Source organism: Cebus imitator, unplaced genomic scaffold (genome assembly GCF_001604975.1).
Source record: "Cebus imitator isolate Cc_AM_T3 unplaced genomic scaffold, Cebus_imitator-1.0 Scaffold346, whole genome shotgun sequence".
Taxonomy (NCBI): domain Eukaryota; kingdom Metazoa; phylum Chordata; class Mammalia; order Primates; family Cebidae; genus Cebus; species Cebus imitator.
The window spans coordinates 214,895-235,205 of NW_016107661.1; the positions used below are offsets into that span (position 1 = coordinate 214,895).

At 49.5% G+C, this 20,311-nt stretch overlaps 2 protein-coding genes across 4 annotated transcripts in view; one reads left to right on the forward strand and one right to left on the reverse strand.

Annotated features, from left to right (window-relative positions):
* Positions 1-14,327, forward strand: part of HMOX2 (heme oxygenase 2) — a 40,220-nt gene extending 25,893 nt beyond the window's left edge. Inside the window, exons 2-6 of the mRNA XM_017505963.2 lie at positions 9,452-9,575; positions 10,875-10,992; positions 11,683-12,174; positions 13,387-13,513; positions 13,604-14,327. Of these exons, the coding sequence (XP_017361452.1) occupies positions 9,493-9,575; positions 10,875-10,992; positions 11,683-12,174; positions 13,387-13,513; positions 13,604-13,731 (948 nt within the window). The 5' untranslated portion in view covers positions 9,452-9,492 and the 3' untranslated portion in view covers positions 13,732-14,327. The remainder of the gene's footprint in view (positions 1-9,451; positions 9,576-10,874; positions 10,993-11,682; positions 12,175-13,386; positions 13,514-13,603) is intronic.
* Positions 14,328-14,655: 328 nt separating this feature from the next.
* CDIP1 (cell death inducing p53 target 1) overlaps positions 14,656-20,311 on the reverse strand; it is a 28,573-nt gene continuing 22,917 nt past the window's right edge. For 2 of the 3 annotated variants that reach the window (XM_017505973.2, XM_017505972.2), the window contains exons 2-6: positions 18,466-18,552; positions 17,965-18,063; positions 17,618-17,773; positions 16,719-16,992; positions 14,669-16,611 (exon numbers count right to left, since the gene is read on the reverse strand). In XM_017505973.2, the coding sequence (XP_017361462.1) occupies positions 16,500-16,611; positions 16,719-16,992; positions 17,618-17,773; positions 17,965-18,049 (627 nt within the window). In that variant the 5' untranslated portion in view covers positions 18,050-18,063; positions 18,466-18,552 and the 3' untranslated portion in view covers positions 14,669-16,499. Of the gene's footprint in view, positions 16,612-16,718; positions 16,993-17,617; positions 17,774-17,964; positions 18,064-18,465; positions 18,553-20,311 lie in introns of all 3 variants that reach the window. The other variant, XM_037730463.1, reaches the window with a different exon arrangement.

A 20,311-nucleotide genomic window follows, 5' to 3' on the forward strand; every position in this document is an offset into this window, starting at 1 on the left:
GATGGTCTCGATCTCTTGACCTCGTGATCCACCCGCCTCGGCCTCCCACAGTGCTGGGATTACAGGCTTGAGCCACCGCGCCCGGCCGGTTAATAGTTCTTAATCCATTCAGTGAACTGTGGAATTGAATGCCCCCAGTGATTGAAATGAAAGGGCTTATGTATAAGGTTTCCTGAGGAGTGGCAGTACCAGAGTTCAGAGGAGACCTCAGGCCATTTATTCTATAAACTCAGAAGCCATGGTCCTAGATGATGTGGCTTCTTCAGAGTGTTCAGAAGCCTCTTTTATCTAGTAGTGCCTTATTGGATAAGAACTGATTCAGCTCTGTCTGCTGCCCCAAACATGTGGCTCAGCCAGTCTCTAGTGGCATCTGCAAAGTGGCTATTCTAGCCTGCAGTGGTCACATGGATCATGTTGGAAAGGGCAGATATTTCTATTTCCTGACGCTGCTGGAGAATGAGGTCTGAGTCAGAAGTCCTCAGGTGTGACCTGCCCAGAACTATCTGTGAATTTGCTGGATTTCTTGTTCTTCCTCAGTGTTTAACAATCACCCAGTTGTTCATTCTCACCAGCAACTTCCTCAGGAAGAGCTCAATATTTGAGGTGGTGCTGCATTTCCTCAGACATTCATACATGTTAGCCCACTTAGTCTTCACAGTACACAATGGATTAATGGATTTTTAAAAGCTAGTATTTATGCATAATGGAATACTACTCAGCCATAAATAAGGAGGAAATTCTGTCATTTGTGACTACATGGATGCATCTAGAGGACATTATGCTAAGTGAAATAAGCCAAACAAAGACAGACAAATGGTGCATTACATCACTTATATGTGAAATCTGAAAAAGTCAAAGTCGTAGGAGAGTGTAAAATGTTGGTTACCAGAGGTTGGGGCAAGGGAAAGGTGGGTGTGGAAAGGAGAGATGTTGGTCAAAGGGTACAAGATTTCAGTTAGGAGAAATAAGATGTGATGATCTGTTTTACAGCATAGTGACTATAGTTAATGTAGTTAATATATAATAGTATTGTATATTTAAAAATTGCTAAAAGAGTAGATTTTAAATGTTATCACCACAAACAAATGATAAGTATATGAGCTGATGGGTATATTAATAACCCGATTTGATTATTCCCCAATGTATATATGTATAAAACCGTCATATTGTACCCCATAAATATAATTGTCAGTTAAAAACTTAGAAGAGTCAAGTCAGATCTGAAGAGAAGTAAAAAACAGATTTCATACAGTTAATTTAGAGACATAGGACCCAATTAAAAATTTGTATTTCTTTACTTGGTATTTTAGAATTTAACTGTTATTTTCTTGTTACACACATAGGCACAGGCACACAAATCCTTCATTTAACTGGCTTTTTCAGTAGGAACTCCATCTGTGTAGTTGCAACAGCTGTAACTTAGGTTGGACCCTCCCAAGGATGCTAGGCTGTAAGTCATATTGGACCCCCATCTGAGTCTGAAGGAATCTTGATCTCTCTTGTAGGAAGCTTTTGGTTTAACTGGGAAAACAGGATGACAGTCAGTTGTGGAAGCTTAATATGGTGTCAGTTCTATACAGGAGTGAGCTCTGAGCTACAGCCTTCTAGGAAACAGGCAAGCGGCCCTCATCCAGGGCCATGGTAGGAATCCTGATGGTCAGCTGCAAGGTGTTCAGGAAGGAGGGAGCATTGGCAGAGTCCCAGTGCAGAAGTCTCTGAGCATCAGGAAAGAGATGTTCAGAAATATCTTTTTTTTTTTTTTTCCCCCCAAAACCCATTCTAAGAGCCAAAACCTGTGGTGAGGGAAGTTCTTCTGGGTGTCTAGCCTGCACTCCTTTTATAATGATATCTGTTCCTTCCCTCTTCTACTTTACTTGGAGGGGCTGAGATAATCCCTGGACCTTCTCGGTCCAGTCACTGTGACAGGAAGCATTTGGCTGGGCCCTGGGCTGAAAAGGCTGATAGGGGCCGACTGGATTCTGGGGCCCAGGGCAGGTCCTGAGAAGCTGGGGAGTGAGGTGGTCAAGGCTGCCCTGGCGCTGTCCCTTCATTCTTCACTGCTTACCCTCTCTACCACAGGGCCACCAGGCTGAGAGGGGCTCCTGTCCCAGTGGGCTCTCTGCAAACCTCCAGGGCAAGAAGGAAGAACACGACCCTGATCTGACATTCCCAAAGATGGGGGACCATCCTCCATCACCCCTACTCTGTATCTTCAGGTCTCCTTCCTGGAATTTCAGGGTCCCTTTAGTGTTCAGAAAAATGAAAGGTCAAGTCCTGGCACCCCTTGGAGGCTACGAAGGTGAGGAGGCACCCCATCATTCAGAGTGGTCCCAGCTTGGCCTGGGTCCAAGGAGCACGGTGGGTGGGCGCTCTGCTCTGTGGCCCTCTGAGGCCCAGCTTGGTCCCGCGGCTGCAACCCCGGCACGCACCCAGCCTCCTCCCCCACCATCTGCCAGGCGGGTGCGCGGGGAATGCAGATGAATCTTAATATCAGCCTGGGCCAAGTGCGATGAGGGAGACAGATTCTGCAAAACCCAGACAGCGTCACAGAGCCCCCTGCATTTCCAGGCACCCTGGGCTATACCAAGATGCAACAGCTCTTTCCTGGTGGTGGTGGGGGAGAGGGGGTTGTACATGTCTAGTCAAAGACCCTCAAAGCCAGGGGAGGAAGGAACAGGCAAATCTTTGTTTGGCCTCTGAGCCTCTGGTCCGGCTGGGAGGGAGAAGCTGTTGGCCTGAGTGTGGGCAGCTGGTTCCGGCGCTCAGCTAGGCAGGGGGCGTAGCTGGGCCCACTCCTTGTCTGGTTTCCAGAAGGTCCTGTCCCTAGGAGAGCTGTGTGGCCCAGCAGAAAGAGCACAGGTTTTCAGGCCAGACAGTCCCAGATTCTGTTCCAGACCTGGCTGTGTGACCTTGGGCAGGTTACTTTGGTTCTCTGATGTCCGTTTCCTGATCTGTTCTTGCAAGAACCAAATGAGACAAAATGTGCAAACAAAGCGCAGGCACGGTGGCTGGCGGGCAGTCGTAGGAGTGCAATAAACGGAAGTTCTCGGTTCTCCACTTCCCACACATTTGCTCTGCCTGCTCCTCCTGCCAGGCTTGCCCTCACTCCCCTCTTGGTCATTTCTGCCTCTTACTTGTTTGAGTTTCCCCCCCACATTTATCCATCACCCCCTGCCCGAGCCTGTCCTCCGTGCCAGGTGCCAGGCCAGGGGTTGAGATAGAGATGAATGGGACACCGTCCCTGCCCTCAAGGATCTCATCGGCAAGTGTGGAACAGAGACATGAAAATCAATAATTATAACTCAGGGTGGCGAGTGGAATAACAGATCCTTGAACAAGGAAGGCATTACAGATGCGCTGAGGACGTTGGGGGACAGGGGCGGGAGGGTCAGAGATGGCTTCCTGGAGGAGGTGAGACTGTGGGTGTGAGGAAGAGCCTGACTGGCAAGGGCTAGTCCTGGCAGAGGGCACTGAATGACTAAAGGTCTGGAGGCTGGAGCTGGAAGCAGTTTGCTGCTCCCGGAGCACAGAGCGGGAGGAGGGGAGGCTGGGACCAGCTGATGGAGGGTCAAGGGTTTGGGACCTTTGTTTATGAGGAATCTTTGAAGGGTTTTAAGGGGGCTGTGATTATAGTTAGATTTGCATTTTAAAAGCTTTTGGAGAATTCCCTGGACTAGAAGGAGGGAGAGGAGAGGAACTCATCAGGAGACAAATGCAGTGGTTGGGCGGGGGNAAAAAAAAAAAAAAAAGTCTCTGAGCAGTCACTTAGCTTCCCTGTGCATGTGGGATAACAACCCAAGTTCATGTTGTGGGCATCTCATGCAGTGCAGTAGCTGGTCACTGTCAAGTGTCACTATTTCATTGAGTCAGAAGCCTGCGGAATTGTTCTCATTCCACGGAGTGGGGTCACTCTGCTGTTCCTTCCCCTCAGTGCTGGCTGAGCTCAGCAACCTGCTCCCTTCCTTCACTTGAGGTTTCTCCAGGACAAAGAAGTCTTTATTGTTCCTTTCTGTATTACCAGATGGGAAATGAATTCTAATATAGTCCTTAGATTATATTCCTACCTGGCAGCAATGCACTGAGTTACCTGACCTGAAATTTGTTGGACTTAGTCTCCGTGGAGGAGGATTTAACATCTTTGTCTGTGGTCTCAAAAGTCCTAGTAGTGCCTTGTATCAGCAATTTAGCAGGAGCAAAAGCTTTGAGACAGTGTTCTGGATCTGCTGAGCTGGTCTAAAGGAATCTCTTTTGCTGGACTTAACTGTGATAGGAACTTTGTTACTGTTTCTGTTAGCTCAAGGGTTGGAATGAAAATCAGCAGCTGATCAGGTGAACAGTTAGGAGTACTGGAATTATGGAGTGGTGGAGGTAGATTTTATAAACAGAGGGTCAAAGTTTTTTGGAAATGGGAAAGAGAGGGGGCAGATCGGCCTTTCTAGAATTTGTAATAGAAAAGTAAAGAGGCCCCAGGAACTTCCATTGACTAGTTAGTTAATGCAGTTCAGGATCTTAACTGGTTTGTTTGGTCCAATTCCTGTCTCTTGGTTTCTTTTTTTCCTTTCCCTGCCTTTCCTCCCTCTTCCCTTTTTCTTTCCAAGAGAATTGAGTCACTTTTTATAAAAGCAGCAGCGAGTTGGCTAAAAAGTCCAACAAAAAACAGTGTTTATAGTTCTCCAAATTCCCCGTTTGTTATTGTCAGTATACTTGTAAAATTTTGCATACAGTTGTAGTCGGTGTTTGGGTCCTTTTTAAAAAAAAAAAAAAAGTTTCTGTAGGCTTTTCCATGCATGAACACAGCTTACCAACTTGTCCTGGCTGTGCCAGGATTCCATTGTTTACTGTCGTTTGAGCAGTCATGCCCTTTGTTTTTAGGCTATGTGTTGTTTTTTTTCTAGCATCATAGTATGGCTGTGTATTATTTTGATACCAATTAGGATAACTATTACTATTTCTTGAAGTGTATTTCCCAGAGTGGAATATTTTAGAATCTTTTTTTCTTCTTTTTTTTTTTGGAGAGGGGGCAGGTTGGGAATGTGTAGCTTCTTGTTGACAATAGAGATTGAAGTCTAAAAAGGTTCTACATTTATGATTTGGTCCCCAATTTTCTAGAGATTCCAATGGTTCCTGCAAAGCTTAGCATTCAAGTATAGAAGTCAGCCAGAGTAAGTCTGGACATGTAGCTTTTCAGAAAGTGAAAAAAGTTCTGTTTCTGCCATTGCAGGGTGGCCCCTGAATGACTCACTGTGTGGCCACTCCCTTGAATGATGGCTAGGCCACAGAGATGTACACAGGTCGCCTTCCCTGGCCCCTGTGTTGAATGTGCTAACCGAACCTTCCCAGGAGCCCCCAGCTCTGCACAGATGGTACTGGTTACTTGCCTTGAGGACTCAGAATTCTTCTTGTTAGCTTTCTTTCAAATTAAAATCATAAAACTGTTGAAGTCATGGACACCAGATTACTTTTTCCTGTTTTTAAAAAATTGCATATTATTGGCATCATGCATGAGATATTCTCCTTCCTTCCTCTCACCACAACCCTGTTTTTTTTTTTTTTTTTTTTTCCTCTTTGTTGGATGTTTTTATTCAAGAAGTATTTATTGAGAATCTGGTATCTTTTAGACCCTGGAGCTATAGCAGTGGAAAAGACAGCTCTGGTCCAGAGTTTGGCTTCTCGTGGGCTGGGAGGACAGGAGTGAGGTTAAAGTGGGTGTGCCCAAAGGGAGATAACACAAGTAAAGTGCTACTGAGAAATGCGCAAGTGGGTACCAGAGGAAGCAGCTTTCTCTTCCCTTGTTGCATTTTTAATTTCTTTTTTTGAAACAGAGTGTTGCTCTGTCTCCCAAGCTGGAATGCAGTGGCACAATCTTGGCTCTGCCTTTGTTTGTTTGTTTGTTTGTTTTGTTTCGAGACAGAGTCTCGCTCTGTCACCCAGGCTGGAGTCCAGTGGCTTGATCTTGGCTCACTGCAACCTCTGCCTCCTGGGTTCAAGTGATTTTCCTGCCTCAGCCTCCTGAATAGCTGGGATTACGGGCACAAGCCACCACACCTGGCTAATTTTTGTATTTTTAATAGAGTTGGGGTTCACCATGTTGGTCAGGCTGGTTTTGAACTCCTGACCTCAGGTGATCCACCTGCCTCGGCCTCCCAAAGTTCTGGGATTACAGGCATGAACCACTGCCCCCAGCTATTTGGTTTTTTTAGATGAAGTATTGCTCTGTTACCCAGGTGGGAGTGCAATGGCTTGATCTTGGCTCACTGCAATCTCTGCCTCCTGGGTTCAAGCGATTTTCCTGCCTCAGCCTCCTGAGTAGCTGGGATTATAGGCGCCTGTCACCATGCCCGGTTAATTTTTGTATTTTTAGTAGAGAGGGGCTTTCACCATGTTGGCCAGGCTGGTCTCGAACTCCTGAACTCAGGTAATCCACCCACCTGGGCCTCCCAAAATGCTGAGATTACAGGTGTCAGCCACTGTGCCCTGCACCTTTTTGTATTTTTAAGAGAAGCAAAAGGACTTGTTGCTTAATTAAGCAAGACTACACTCTCCCAGAGCATGCAGTTATTATTGAGTAAAACACAGTTAATGAGATTTAATCACATTCCCAATCACTGTTGTGCAGCATGATCGTTAGGTACAAATGGCAGGATGCATACTCAAGGTACTGGTAACCTGGGCCATGAATTGCACTTGTCTTTGCCTCATTTTGCTTGTAAGGAGCATGGGGCCTGTGGTCCTCGGGTACCTGGGGTGTGCCCTCAGCCTGCTCCTTTGCTTCCATCACTGTCTGGAGGCTCTGGGACCCTTTACTGCACCTCTCCCGCCTTTAGACAGCTCAGTGCTTTCTTGCCAGCACCTTTTTCTGCTCCCTGAAAACTGAGCAGCCAGAAAGAAATTTTGGATCTTAAGGTCCTCAAGGGTGTACAGCAAAGCTGTTGTTATTTTTTATTTATGTATTTATGTATTTATTTTTTAATAGAGGTGGGGTTTCACCATGTTGGTCAGGCTGGTCTCGAACTCCTGACCTCAGGTGGTCCACCTGCCTTGGCCTCCCAAAGTGCTGGGATTACAGGAGCCACTGAGCCTGGCCTGTATTTATTTGTTTTTAATTTAATTAAAAAAAACTTTTTGAGACAGAGTCTTGCTCTTGTCAGCCAGGCTGCAGTGCAGTGGCACGATCTTGGCTCACTGCAACCTCCATCTCTCGGGCTCAAGCAATTCTCCTGCCTCAGCCTTCTGAGTAGCTGGGATTACAGGTGTGCACCACCACAACTGGCTAATTTTTGTAGTTTTAGTAGAGATAGGGTTTCACCATGTTGGCTAGAATGGTCTCAAACCCCTGACCTCAGGTGATTTGCCCGCCTCAGCCTCCCCAAATGCTAGGATTACAGGTGTAAGCCACCGCACCCAGCCACTAAAGCTGTTCTTTTACCAAAAAAAAAAAAAAAAAAAAGTATAAATCAAGGTCTCAAGGCCATGTAGGGCTTCTTCTGCAGCTTGCAAAGCCTGTCTTGGCCTCTTGGTAAGTGCATGCGCAGCTGGGCAGCCTTATACTGTATCTGTGAACTGCCCATTTCTGGCTTTGTTCATATTATTCCCTGGATCTAGAGCCCCTCCCTAACCCCTGCCCCAAATCCTGTCTGTGTTGAGGGTCCTTCCCCAGGAAGCCCGCTGCATACTGTTCCCTCCATGTGATACCAGCCTGCTTTCACATTCTTCTAGACTGCTGTGCACCATACAGTTCATCAGCGTTATTTCAGAGGAAAGTGTCTCTGACTTGGAGTCAAGAGAAGGTTCCATTTTTCTTTACATCCTGATGTTTATTTTCCGAGTGTTCTTAGACATCACTAAGCCTCAGTCAAAATAAAGTAAAATCATGATGTAACGTTCATTGAGTGCTCACCACATGGCAGGCATTGTGCTATATGAATTATCGCTTGACTTCCTAAAATAATCCCAGTACAGATGCTAAATCTAAAGATGAGAGAGATGATTCAAGAAGACCACAATGAGTAAACCATGTGTTATATAATATCCTAAAAAATAACAACAAAAATGTTACTAGCTCTAGAGGAAGCTTAGGAAAGATATGTACCTTGAGCCTTTCAAGGACCATTTCTTACACTTCTTTGTTCCTCTTGACACCTGTTGTTTCTGGGTAGAGCACATAGAAAATGCTCAGTAACTAAATTCTTTTTCCTTGGCCCAGTTTGGTGTGATTTGGCTCCAGTGTTGGTAGTTCTGTCTTCGTTAGTTACTTTATTAGTTGTTGGTGCTACTGTGCTGCTATGCATGTGGAAGTTTCCCCAGATGGGCTGTGCCTTCCTAACATTGCCTGAGCAGAATCCCCCAGGGATGGAGGATCAGCTTGCCTTGTTATGGGACTGTATTTCCCTGGCTGACGAAGGCTCAGCCCTTGCAGCAGATGACGGGAACTGATTGACCAGCTTATTATTTCCTTCACCTTAGCAAAGTCCTGAGTAGGCTAAGGACAGTCTGCTTTTTTGGTAACTCCTGCAGACTGCACAAGGCACCCAGCCTCTCACAGGTAGGATGAGCTGGCCTCTGCACCCTGGCAGAGGGGTGGAACTGTGTGTTACTTGCCACGCTTTTTTTTTCCCTAAGCTTTTTGAGGTTTTGTTTTTGGTAACTTTTGATACAGTTGTTCTTTTTGTTTTTTTTGAGAAGGAGTTTCACTCTTATTGCCCAAGCTGGAGTGGAGTGGCACGATCTCGGTTCACTGCAGTGTCCTCCTCCTGGGCTCAAGTGATTCTCCTGCCTTAGTCTCCCAAGTAGCTGGAATTACAGGCACACACTACCATCCTCGGCTATTTTTTGAAATTTTAGTAGAGATGGGGTTTCACCATGTTGACCAGGCTGGTCTTGAACTCCAGTCCACCTCGGCCTCCCAAAGTGTTGTGATTACAGTGTGAGCCACCACGCCCAGCCTTGATACAGTTTTAGGCATATAGAAAAATGGTAAGAATAGTACAAAGAAATCTCATACGTTTTCCCCAGATTCACTGCTAGCATTTTCCCACGTTTGCTTTTCTGACTTGCCAGCATCCCCCGTCCTGTAGCCTATGCACGTGCACACACACTCTTCTGAACCGTCTGATGGGTAGTTGCAGGCAGCGTACCTTTACTTCTGAATAACCCAGTGTGTATTTCTTAGGAACATGGACATTCTCTTACATAATCGCACTACAGTTATTTAAAAAAACCAGAAAGCTTAATGTCAATACAATGTTATTACCTAATACACTGTTCATATTCAGATTTTTTTCCATATTCCACTATGGTCCCAGTAATGGCAGAACTTTATTTTAAAGAAAACAATTCTGGGGTGTGTGGGTGTCACCTTGGTTACATTGGCTCCAAGGAGAGCAGAACTGGCAGGTATTTGGGGAAGTTACTGCTGTGGGTGCCACATCAGCAGCTCCTTCTGTCTCTACAGGACCAGAGGAGCGATAGCAGCAAGAACCACACCCAGCAGCAATGTCAGCGGACGTGGAGACCTCAGAGGGGGTAGATGAGTCAGAGAAGAACCCTGGGGACTTAGAAAAGGAGAACCACACGAGGTGAGCCATGGGGGCTGGCTGCACTGAGTCGGGTGTGCCCAGCGCCTACTGTGCTCAGCACACCTGGTTTCGTCTGCTGGCAGCACTGGGGAGTGGTCATGGGCCATGACCTGTGGACCACTGGGTACCTGCTTGGCCCTGCAGGGACAGCATACAACTTCAGCTGCTTAGGACTCTCCCCACTGGTCCATTGTCTCATCCAAGGAGGCAGGACAGGTGCTGCTGGGAGTGCTGATAGGATTTGATGTTCGTCATCCTTTTTTCTTCTTAGAAACTTAAGTGTTTTCTCATCTGGGTTGAGAAAGGGTAAACGGAGGCAAAGCTGGCTCTGTTCACAGTCTTTTACCCCATAAAATGTTGGAGTAACTCTGACTGCAGGGCAGGTTTTCCTTACTCTGTATAAGGACAGCTCATGCTAAACCTGAGCTACCAGGCCCTATTCTGCATCATAAGCCTCTCATTATAGCCCTATCATTGTCCAAGTTTGTTTTTTTATCCCTTGAAATAATTGCTAATAATAAACTGTTTCTTGGAACATGGGAGATACCAAGCTAATTTCCCAAAGAAGCCAGCAGAGGATAGACCATGATAAGGCCGAATTTTTCTCACTCTTGTAGACAGACTGTGTGGACACATCTAAGACCCTGCCCAGGTGCCACCATCTTTAGGATCACACGTTTTCTACCTTGTCCATCCATCAGCACACCTTTAGCCTGTGTAATTTCATTAAGTGGCACAAACCTAAGGTCCTGGCCCCAGCCTCTCTGTTGTCTCCCTTTCATCCCTCCGTGCTTGGGCCTAGTCATGTATAGTCCCAAAGAGGCTGTAGGTCCAAGGTGGGAGGAAGGCAGCAGGGCCACCCCAGGAGACCCACAGTCACAGTCTTACTGAGGTGTGTGGATTCTAGGAGACACATTCCAAAGCAGGCTGTTCCTGGAGAAGGCAGCAAACGCTGATGGGAGTACAGATGCATGTCTCTTCAGCCACTAGGTGGCAATAGAAGCATTGCTGTTTTGGGTGGTTCCCAACACAGACACATAGATGTGGGTACTATCTTAAGGAGTAGGCCACAGTCATCCCTTGTGTCCCGAATCCTTGGAGCCGACTGTCAATGTCTGCTTGCCCTGTGTTCCCTGACAAGTCCCTGCTATTCATGTTGGAGTGAAGTGTCTGAGCAGCCCCAGCCTCCAGTATAACAGGTGGTCACCCTGGGGTCTGAACTCAATTTTCCTCCTGTGGTCCTTTCTGGGGAGCTGGGAAGGGCTAATTGACACACAAATGCCTCCCATCTCTCCATAGAATGGTCGACCTCTCCGAGCTCCTGAAGGAAGGGACCAGGGAAGCACACGACCGGGCAGAAAACACCCAGTTTGTCAAGGACTTCTTGAAGGGCAACATTAAGAAGGAGCTGTTTAAGGTTTGTGCCCTGCATGGGGTTCCAGACTGTTGTATGGGGTTGGGGTGGGGGATTTAGTCCCATGAGAAAGGTGCCCCTGGAGCCACTCTGAGGGAAAAGCTGGACTTTTCTCCATACTCCATTCTTGACGTTAAGCTATGGCTCTCGGCTGAGTATGGTGGCTCATGCCTGTAATCCCAGCACTTTGGGAGGTTGAGGCAGGTGATCGCCTGAGGTTAGGAGTTTGAGACCAGCCTGGCCAACATGGGGAAAGCCCATCTCTACTAAAAATAAAAAAATAAGGAGAGGCACGCACCTGTAGTCCCAGCTACTCGGGAGGCTGAGGCAGGAGAATCGCTTGAACCCAGGAGACAGAGGTTTCAGTAAGCCGAGATTGTGCCACTGCACTCCAGCCTGGGCAACAGAGTAAGACTCTGTTCCCCACGTGCAAAAAAAAAAAAAAAAAAAAGGCTGCGGCTCACATGGTTTAGATGGAATAACAACATAGTGGTGTCAAGGAAGCAAAAGTATGCATGTTCCACAGATTCCTTTAAGAAACACAAAAACTTCATGTGTTAAATAATTAAGTACATAAAAATGGGCCATAGGGTTGGGTCTTTGGGGTTGGGGGTTGTCACTTGAGCCTCTGCATCCAGCTGCTGGGATGTGGAAGGCTCAGGCATTGCCAGCCTCCTCCTGTCACTTCCACAGCTGGCCACCACTGCACTTTACTTCACATACTCAGCCCTCGAGGAGGAAATGGAACGCAACAAGGATCACCCAGCCTTTGCCCCCTTGTACTTTCCCATGGAGCTGCACCGGAAGGAGGCACTGACCAAGGACATGGGGTATTTCTTTGGTGAAAACTGGGAGGAGCAGGTGCGGTGCTCCAAGGCTGCCCAAAAGTACGTGGAGCGGATCCGCTACATAGGGCAGAACGAGCCAGAGCTACTGGTGGCCCACGCGTACACCCGCTACATGGGGGACCTCTCGGGGGGCCAGGTGCTGAAGAAGGTGGCCCAGCGTGCACTGAAACTCCCTAGCACAGGGGAAGGGACCCAGTTCTACCTGTTTGAGAATGTGGACAATGCACAGCAGTTCAAGCAGCTCTACCGGGCCAGGATGAATGCCCTGGACCTGAACATGAAGACCAAAGAGAGGATCGTGGAGGAGGCCAACAAGGCCTTTGAGTACAACATGGAGGTACTATTGGGGCTGCCAGATGCCAGGGCTGAAGAGGGAACCTTTGACAGTGGTAGCAGATCCAGAGTGGCCTTGGAGGGTACATGTGGCATTAGGACAGATGATCTGCAGGGTGCCAAGAGGAAGGTGGCCACCAGAGCTCATGTGCCCAGTGGGTGGTTCCCAGCATGGAGGCCTGGTTTGGTAGATGCCAGTGGGTAATGTTTTAGGGTGAGTCCTCCAGCACATGGAGGAGTCTGGGAGAATGGAGCTGGCTCCCTCCCTCATTGCAGGATACTGGTCTTGAAGAATGGATAATTTTCTTTTTAGTAAGCTTTGCTCTGAAAAGCCCTGCTTGGTAAGTTCAGAGAGAACCAGTGTCACCAAGGAGAGTAAGTAAGCTCTGTTTACAAGTAGCCTTTTGACGAGGCTGAGACTAGGGAGACTTACTCTGTCCCCAGATCCTGTCAGCTTCCAGTGAGGGCTTCCAGGGCCACTCAGGATGGGTCTGCCTTGCCACAGCATTAGTCTCCCACTTTCCAGTTTTTCTGTAGCTTCCTGCTAAAAAATAACCAGCAGCTAGAAATCGGACATACTTACGCCCTCACCTATCTGTGCTGTGGTAGTTTCAGTGGCTTGAGCCACCTCAGAGAAGGCAACGCATGGTGCATATCTGGTCAATTCCTAGGGGAGACCCAGTAGTTGGTAGCCTTCTTCTTGGGGTACCAGCATCCACACTTCCCAAGAGCTCGTGCTAGGGAGGAGCATCAGGCAGTGTAGCTGCTGCCCACTAGGGCTGCTAGCTGTGTAGTTGGCACTCCTAAACAAGCTCACCTGCACCAGCTCACTCTGTCAGGAGGGAGTCCTCTAAAAGCAGAGTGTGGCTGGGCGCAGTGGCTCATGACTGTAATCCTAGCGCTTTGGGAGGCCAAGGCACGGGGATTACTTAACCCCAGGAATTGAAGACCAGCCTGGGCAACAAGGAGAGACACCATCTCCACAAAAAGATTTAAAAATTAGCCAGGTATGGTGCTACACACAGGTAGTCCCAGTTACTGGGGAGGCTAAGGTGGGGGGACCACTTGAGCCTAGGAATTTGAGGCTGTAGTGAGTTAGCCATGTTCACAGCACTGCACTCCAGCCTGGGCAACAGAGACTTCATCTCAAAATATGTTAAACAAAAAAAAGTGTGGGCAGCCCAAAGATGGCTCAGTTGGTCCTCTGCTTCTGCAGATATTCAACGAACTGGACCAGGCCCGCTCCATGCTGGCCACAGAGACCTTGAAGGATGGGTTCCCTGTACACGATGGGAAAGGAGACATACGTAAATGCCCTTTCTACGCTGCTGAACAAGACAAAGGTAGGTCTGCGTGTCCTAAGCTCCCCTTCTGGGGCAGGTGTAGCAGCAGACTCCACTGATGCCATGTCTTTTATTGGTGCTGCCACACAGGTGCCCTTGAGGCCAGCAGCTGTCCTTTCCGAACAGCCATGGCTGTGCTGAGGAAGCCCAGCCTCCAGTTCATCCTGGCCACTGGTGTGGCCCTGGCTGCTGGATTCTTGGCCTGGTACTACATGTGAAGGACCCATCCTGCCACACCGGTACCCTCCTCCCGACCAACCACTGGCCTACCCCTTTTTTTCACCCTTGACTAAACTACCACCTCAGGTGACTTTTTAAAAAATGCTGGGTTTGAGAAAGCAGGCAACCAGTAAAAGCCAGATGCTAGAGCCTCTGCCTGACAGCATCCTCTCTATGGGCCAGATTCTGCATTGGGCACAGGCTGTCACCCTGGGAGCAGCTGGCACAGTGCAGCAGGCCTAGCCCCCTGACCCAGCTCTACTGCAGCCTCCCACACCTCTGGGCCGTAGGCTGCTTCTGGCAGTCCCTATTTTTGCAGTATGTGGATGACTATCTCCCCCTGCTGGAGTTGAGTGGCTGGTAAGCCCAGGCTGTGGGAGGGGGCCTTGCTGGATGCTACTGTTCAACTTGTGGGCCTCTCTTGGACCCTGGGGGTGAGGGTGGGTGTGGGTGGAAGCCTCAGAGGCCTTGGGAGCTTATCCTTCTTACCCAGAATCCCTCTAACCCCTTGGGTGAGGTCTTCTCAGCCCCAGCTTGTCTCTTCCTCCCCCCTGTGTAAAGGCTCCAGCACTCAATAAAGTGGGCTCTGCAAACTGCCTCTTTCCCTCCCTCCTGGCAAAGGATGAGTCAAGCCACCTTCCCATAGGAGAGTCCCTCAGGCATGTTATGTCTGTGTGGAGAGTGGACATCTTCCATGATGGCCCCCAGCAGCCACCTCCTGCCCTTGGTCTACTCTCCAGCACCCCTCATCTCCAAAGCAAAGTCAATCTGACCATCCTGCAAAGATCTTTAAAGGGTATCCAGCACTGTGATTTTTTAGCTCAGAAATACTTTGAGGTTTCCTAAACGGTTTAAAATATTATATAAGGGTTTTTAAAAAGCATGTATTTGTATTTAAACAATTCATTGTCTAAAAAGAAACATGAACTTAAATACTTTTATTAATAGAATCTACTATCTGTAAAAGTTTTATTTCAAAAAGGATTAAAAGGTAGGGAAATTCTTAAAACTACTGACCAAGCTTGCCACCTTCATAATTCAGATGAGTTAGTGCAGAGACGGGCAGGGCCAGAGCTGGCTCAAGAACCTGGCTGTGCAAACTGTGCCGTTAGTCTTCAGCCTGTCAGCCTCCACCCAGTCTATCTTGCTTAAGAGTGCACCTGCGCAGGGCTGGATGCTGCTGCACTCAAGCCTGCAGGTAGGAGGGCTCCAACTTAACAGATCCCACATGTGGATGCTGTGGTGTATAGATGGTTGAAATCAGCATCAGAGGAAGGAAGGTGACCTTACAGCCACTGCCGAGGCCAACAGATGCCCTGGCCCAGTCACAGCTGGAATTCCTAGGGCTGGTCTATACCTGACTCTAGTCTGGTTTAGTTAGGTCCTTACGTGTTGGTGTTGGCATGGCATCAGCACTAAGGAAGTGAGACTCTGAGGACTCAGCCTCCTGCCCTGCCAGTAGACTGACTGCAGTCCCACCCTCTTTCCCTCAAAAAAGAAGGAAGCCAGGCAAGAGAGCAGAGGCCCAGGGCGGGAGAGTGAAAGGGCCAATTTAATGAGGAACTACAAACTGAGACTGGGCCACGATTCACAGTGACAGGAGGCCATGCAGTGGCAGTGCGAGACCAGGAAGGACAGTGGCAGGATACAGCAGTCCAGGTGAGCAAGTTCACAAACAAACCATTCAGGAAATAAAGACAGGGCAGGGCTGGTGTCCACCCAGGCAGTTCTACCTTCCTTGCCCCCAGCCCAGTATGCCTGCAGGAGCAGGTGTGAGCAGGCACAGCAACAGCCTGTCAGCTGGGGCGAGGGGCCTGCACTTACTAGGAAGAAAACTCATGGAGAGGGCTCTTCACTTCCAAGTGCACCCACAAGGGGGACCCTCTGCCATCTCGTCCCAGCTGGGACACACCAGCCACTGGGCAGAACTCACACCCACACGAAGTGAGGACACAGGGCAGACGGGACGGGGCTAGGCTCAGGGGCTCCTTCCGGCCCCAGCATACAGGGTTCACAGAGGCATGGCCAGAAAGGGGGTCTGCACACTGACTCAAAGGGACAAGTTCCTTTTTAGCTACCAGGGTCTGGTCACTCACCCAGGTACGGTGTCCTCTTTATCTGATACCAGGCAGCTCTTGGGCACTGGGACAGGGTATTAGACATCCTGGGTTTCTATACCTGAGAGTTCTGAGGGCCAGAGTTGGCAGTCTTTACTTCTGACCACCATGCCCCACCTCTAGCACCCCAGAGGTACAAGGTACCCAGAAACAAACCCAGGCTTTGTGACCCTGTCCTACCTGGGTCCACCTGACTCCACACAGCTTACCCATTCTCAGCCCAGCAGGTCAGAAACAACCGTGGCTACAGGCCTAGGGAACTAACTGGTCACTGCTCTAGCTGCTTTTGGTCCCAGGGAGAAAAAGTCTGGACTGAACCTGTACCTTGTTTGGAAATGGAGGAATGAGGACCCCAGCAGGAGACCCCTCCCAGCTTATCTTCCTGATCACACGCACCAAACAGACCAACACCACCACAAGCTCAGTGCTAGCCCCCTGCCACCCACTGACCCTTGGCCTTAAATCCCAACAGAATTTTTGCCAGAAGAGTCAGCTGCTCAGGGTAGGGCAAGGTAAAGAGGACAGGACTTCTAGGGGATGGTGGCACAGCTCCCAGCCCCAAATGGGAGCGGGAAAGTGACCACCAGGCGCAGGGAGCAAAGCACAGGGGGCCAGACTGACAGGCGGGGGAGTCCTGAGTCCCAGCTCCGTTAGCACAGGCGCTTGTACGTGTAGATGTAGGCTTTGCAGCTGGGGCACGTATGCGTCACATCCTTGAAGTCATTGATGAGGCAGGGGATCAGGCAGCAGCCCAGATCACATCTGAATCAGAGACAGGGAAGAACAGGCTGAGGCCTGCTGTGGAGGAGGCAGAGGCAGCCAGTTGACCCTGGTGCAACTCCCACCCTACCAGTGCCCACACCACCTACCCCATGAAGCAACAGAAGAAACCCAGCACGAAGTTCATCAAGCCGATCTCATAGGAGATCTTGGTGGTGATGGCCTGCTGGCAGTGGGGACACACCGTCTGCACGGGCGCACCCTCAAAGATCTCTCCCTGTAGCACTGTCACCGTGGTGGCAGCTCCTGAAGGGACCAGGACTGTGGCTGTGTGGCCCCCAGGGCCAGGGTAGGGCCCTGGTGTGTAGGGCCCTGGGGGGTAGTAGCCCATGGGTGGATGGGGGCCTGGAGGAGGGTAGAAACCTGGAATAGCAAAGAAGATGAACAGAGAGGTCACTGGCCTGCCACCTGCCCTAAACAAAGAGATTGGGGCAAAGCCCTACAGTCCACAGTGCCCAGGATGGAAGGCTAGGCCTCAAACTTCCTACTGCCCACCTACTGGGCCAGTGAGAGGCCTTGCAGCTGGGGCCCTAAGTCAAGTGGGGCCATTCTCCCAGCCCTTCCTATTCCCTACCCCTTGGGGATCCTGACAGATATGGCAGAGAGCCAGGCACATGGCCCAGTACCTCTGCTCCTGGGTGTCTCTGGCATGCAGGGACAGGGCATTCAGCCTCAAGCCCATGACCAAGGGAGGTAAAGCCTAGTGGGTCACATGCCCCTCTCCTGCACGCAGGGTGCCCCTCCCCACCTGTGTCAGGTCCTGGTATGCCAAGGACCAGCCCTGCCCAAGCAGCCTAAGTAAGAGCAGTCCCACCTTCCCACACCCGCAATCCCTCTCTACACACAGCCTGAGCTCCAGGCCAGGGCGGGTTGGGCATGTTGGAGTTCCTGCCCTATAGCAGATGCCACCTGTACTGAGGACAGCCAGTGCAGCCCAGATGGCAGCCGGGAGCTCCCCATGCTCCCCTCAGATCCCTTCCCTACTTACCTGGAGGCATGTAGGCGCCATCTGCACTCATGTGTGGGGGGATGTAGCCAGGCTGGGGCATTGGGTGACCTGGCGGCTCATAGGGTGGGGGGCCAATGTCCGCAGGGGGCAGTGGCATGCCTGGAGGGGGCTGCATCACAGCTGGGGAGGAACGGCCTGGACAGAGAGAAGCAGAAAGAAGGAGACAGCTGTAGTTTCTGCATGATGAGTTGGACCAGAGGCCACTGCTTTGGGACACAGATGGGGCCCAGGGACGACCCTGGAGCAGGCATCACCACTTAGAGTCCCAACCACGCCATGGGGGCAGGGGGCTGCAACAGGGAGCCTCAGGAGCGGTGACCCCCTACCTGGGGTGGGCGGGGCTCCACTTTTCTCCTCCAGAAGTGGGGCTGTGGGGCCCCCAGGATAAGGAGGGGGCGGCTCGTTGGACATCTTCGCTGCTTCTCCTGGACATGAAGGGAAATCCCAGACATGAACTAAGCTCCCAGCTAGGCTCCTTCCCCCTTCAGCCCTGGGGGTGGCCGAGGGACGCTGGACAAGGCATATGACCATCCTCAGAAGGGGCTGCCTCCAGGCAGCAGGGATCCCCCACCTTCCCCAGGGCCACCATCCTCACCTCTGAGCGGTCACCTGCTGGAAGGGCAAGGACAGAACCAGGAAACAGGGCCTAGTGAGGTAAGGTCCCCCAGGGAGCCTAACTCAGCACTCACCATACAAACAGCAGTTTGGCACCGAGTCCTCCCCTCCCCAAATGTTTAGGGGGCACTAAGGCAGCCAGGAGAAGACACTGGACAGATCTCTGCCAGAGGCTGCTGTGGGCTGCGAAGGGATTCTGGGGGACTTCTTACCTCAAATCCCTGCTACGCAGAGAAGAGAGGCAGGTGAGACTCCAGCTGCTGGCCTGGACAAATAGGGAACAGGCGGTGCTCTGGGAGCTGTTTCAGGGGAAGGAAAGACAGAGCCCTCAGCAAGAAGCAGGAGCTGCTGAGCCAGGGCTGGGCCCAGGGACCTGGGCACACCATGCAGTCCCACCCCTCCCCACATATTGAGCTTCTCCCTGGCTGCCACCCCACACCATCCACATACCTGACCACCAGCCCTGTCACAGTTCTGCTGCTTCCCTCGCCCAAGACTGTTGTCATCCAAGGGCCACAGCTGGGCCCTCTGCATCCCCTCCCACCAGGCCTGAGGTCCCATGCATGAGGACTGCCAGGCAAGCTGTGCTCTGGCCTATGCGCTCTTCTGGTTTGTTTGTTTGGGGAGTGGTGGGAAGGAAGAAGAGTCAAGTGAAACTTTTTCTCTCATTTCTGTCACAAAACTCCCTGAGCACAGTTCAGAAAGCTGGGAAGCTTTTGCTTTTACTTAGCATCATAAAGGACTTTCAAAGTGGAGTTCAGTTACCTTTGCTGAAAGTAATAAAATGAGACGAAATCAATTTCAAGGGAACAAAAGGATACAGGGAAAGGAGCGTTTCCCAGAGAGCCCAGCACCCACAGGGGATGGAGGACACATAAGTTTGAATATGAAGTTTAACAAATCAGGAACAGGGCCAGAGGAACCAAGTCCAAGCTCTCAGGTTCGACTATAAAGTAACATGGCAGTTTGAAAAACTAAAAGACAGGTATCAAAAAGCTCTTAGAAGGAAATGGAGGAATCAATCTTTATGACCTTTGATTAGGCAGTGGCTTCTTAGATATAACACCAAAAGCAAACCAACAAAAGAAAGAAAACTTAAACTGGATGTCATCAGAATGAAAAACTCCTGTGCTTCAAAGGACACCATCACATTTTATAATTCATATATCTGGCAAAGGACTTATATTAAGAACATACAAAGAACTCTTTCAACTCAACAGAAAGACAACCTAATTTTTAAAATGGGCAAAGGATTTGAACAAAGACTTCTCAAAAGAAAAATGGCCAAAAGCACATGAAAAAATACTGAGCGTCTTTTCATAAGGGAAATGAAAACCAAAACCACAAGGAGGCTACTTCCTATCTACTAGGAACGCTAAAATTTAAAAAGACAGTACTAGGCATTATGTAGAGAAACTGGAACCTCAATACCCTGCTGGTGGTGGATAGCCCCTGCCAACCTTTTGAGGAAGTGCCAGCCTCTGTTCCCCTTTTGAGGAACAATCTTACAGTTCCTCAAAAGGTTAAACCTAGAGTTACCAGATGACCCAGCAATTCCACCACTAGTTTTCTACCCAAAGAAACAAAAACCTATGTCTACACAGACACTTGTACACAAATGTTCACAGCAGCATGACTGTAATAGCCAAAAAATGGAAACAACCCAAATGTCCATCAACAAAGAGTGGATAAACAAAACAGTGGGCTCTCCACACAATGAAAGACTACTCAGGTATAAAAAGGAAGCAATGATACCGTACAGCACGAACCCTGAAAACATGCTTGGTGAGAGAAGCCAGACACAAAAGGCTACAAACTGTATGATTTCGCTTAGATGAAATGTCCCCAGTTGGCAAACCCATAGAGACAGAAAGTGTATTAGAGGCTGTTTAGGTCTAGGGGAGGGGGAAATGGGGAACATGGAATCTCCTGGGGTAATAAAAATGCTCTGAAACCGACTGTGGCAACAGTTGAACAATTCTGTGAATATACTAAACATGACTGAATTGTATGCTTTAAATGGGTGAATTGAATGGTATATAAACCGTAAGATTAAAA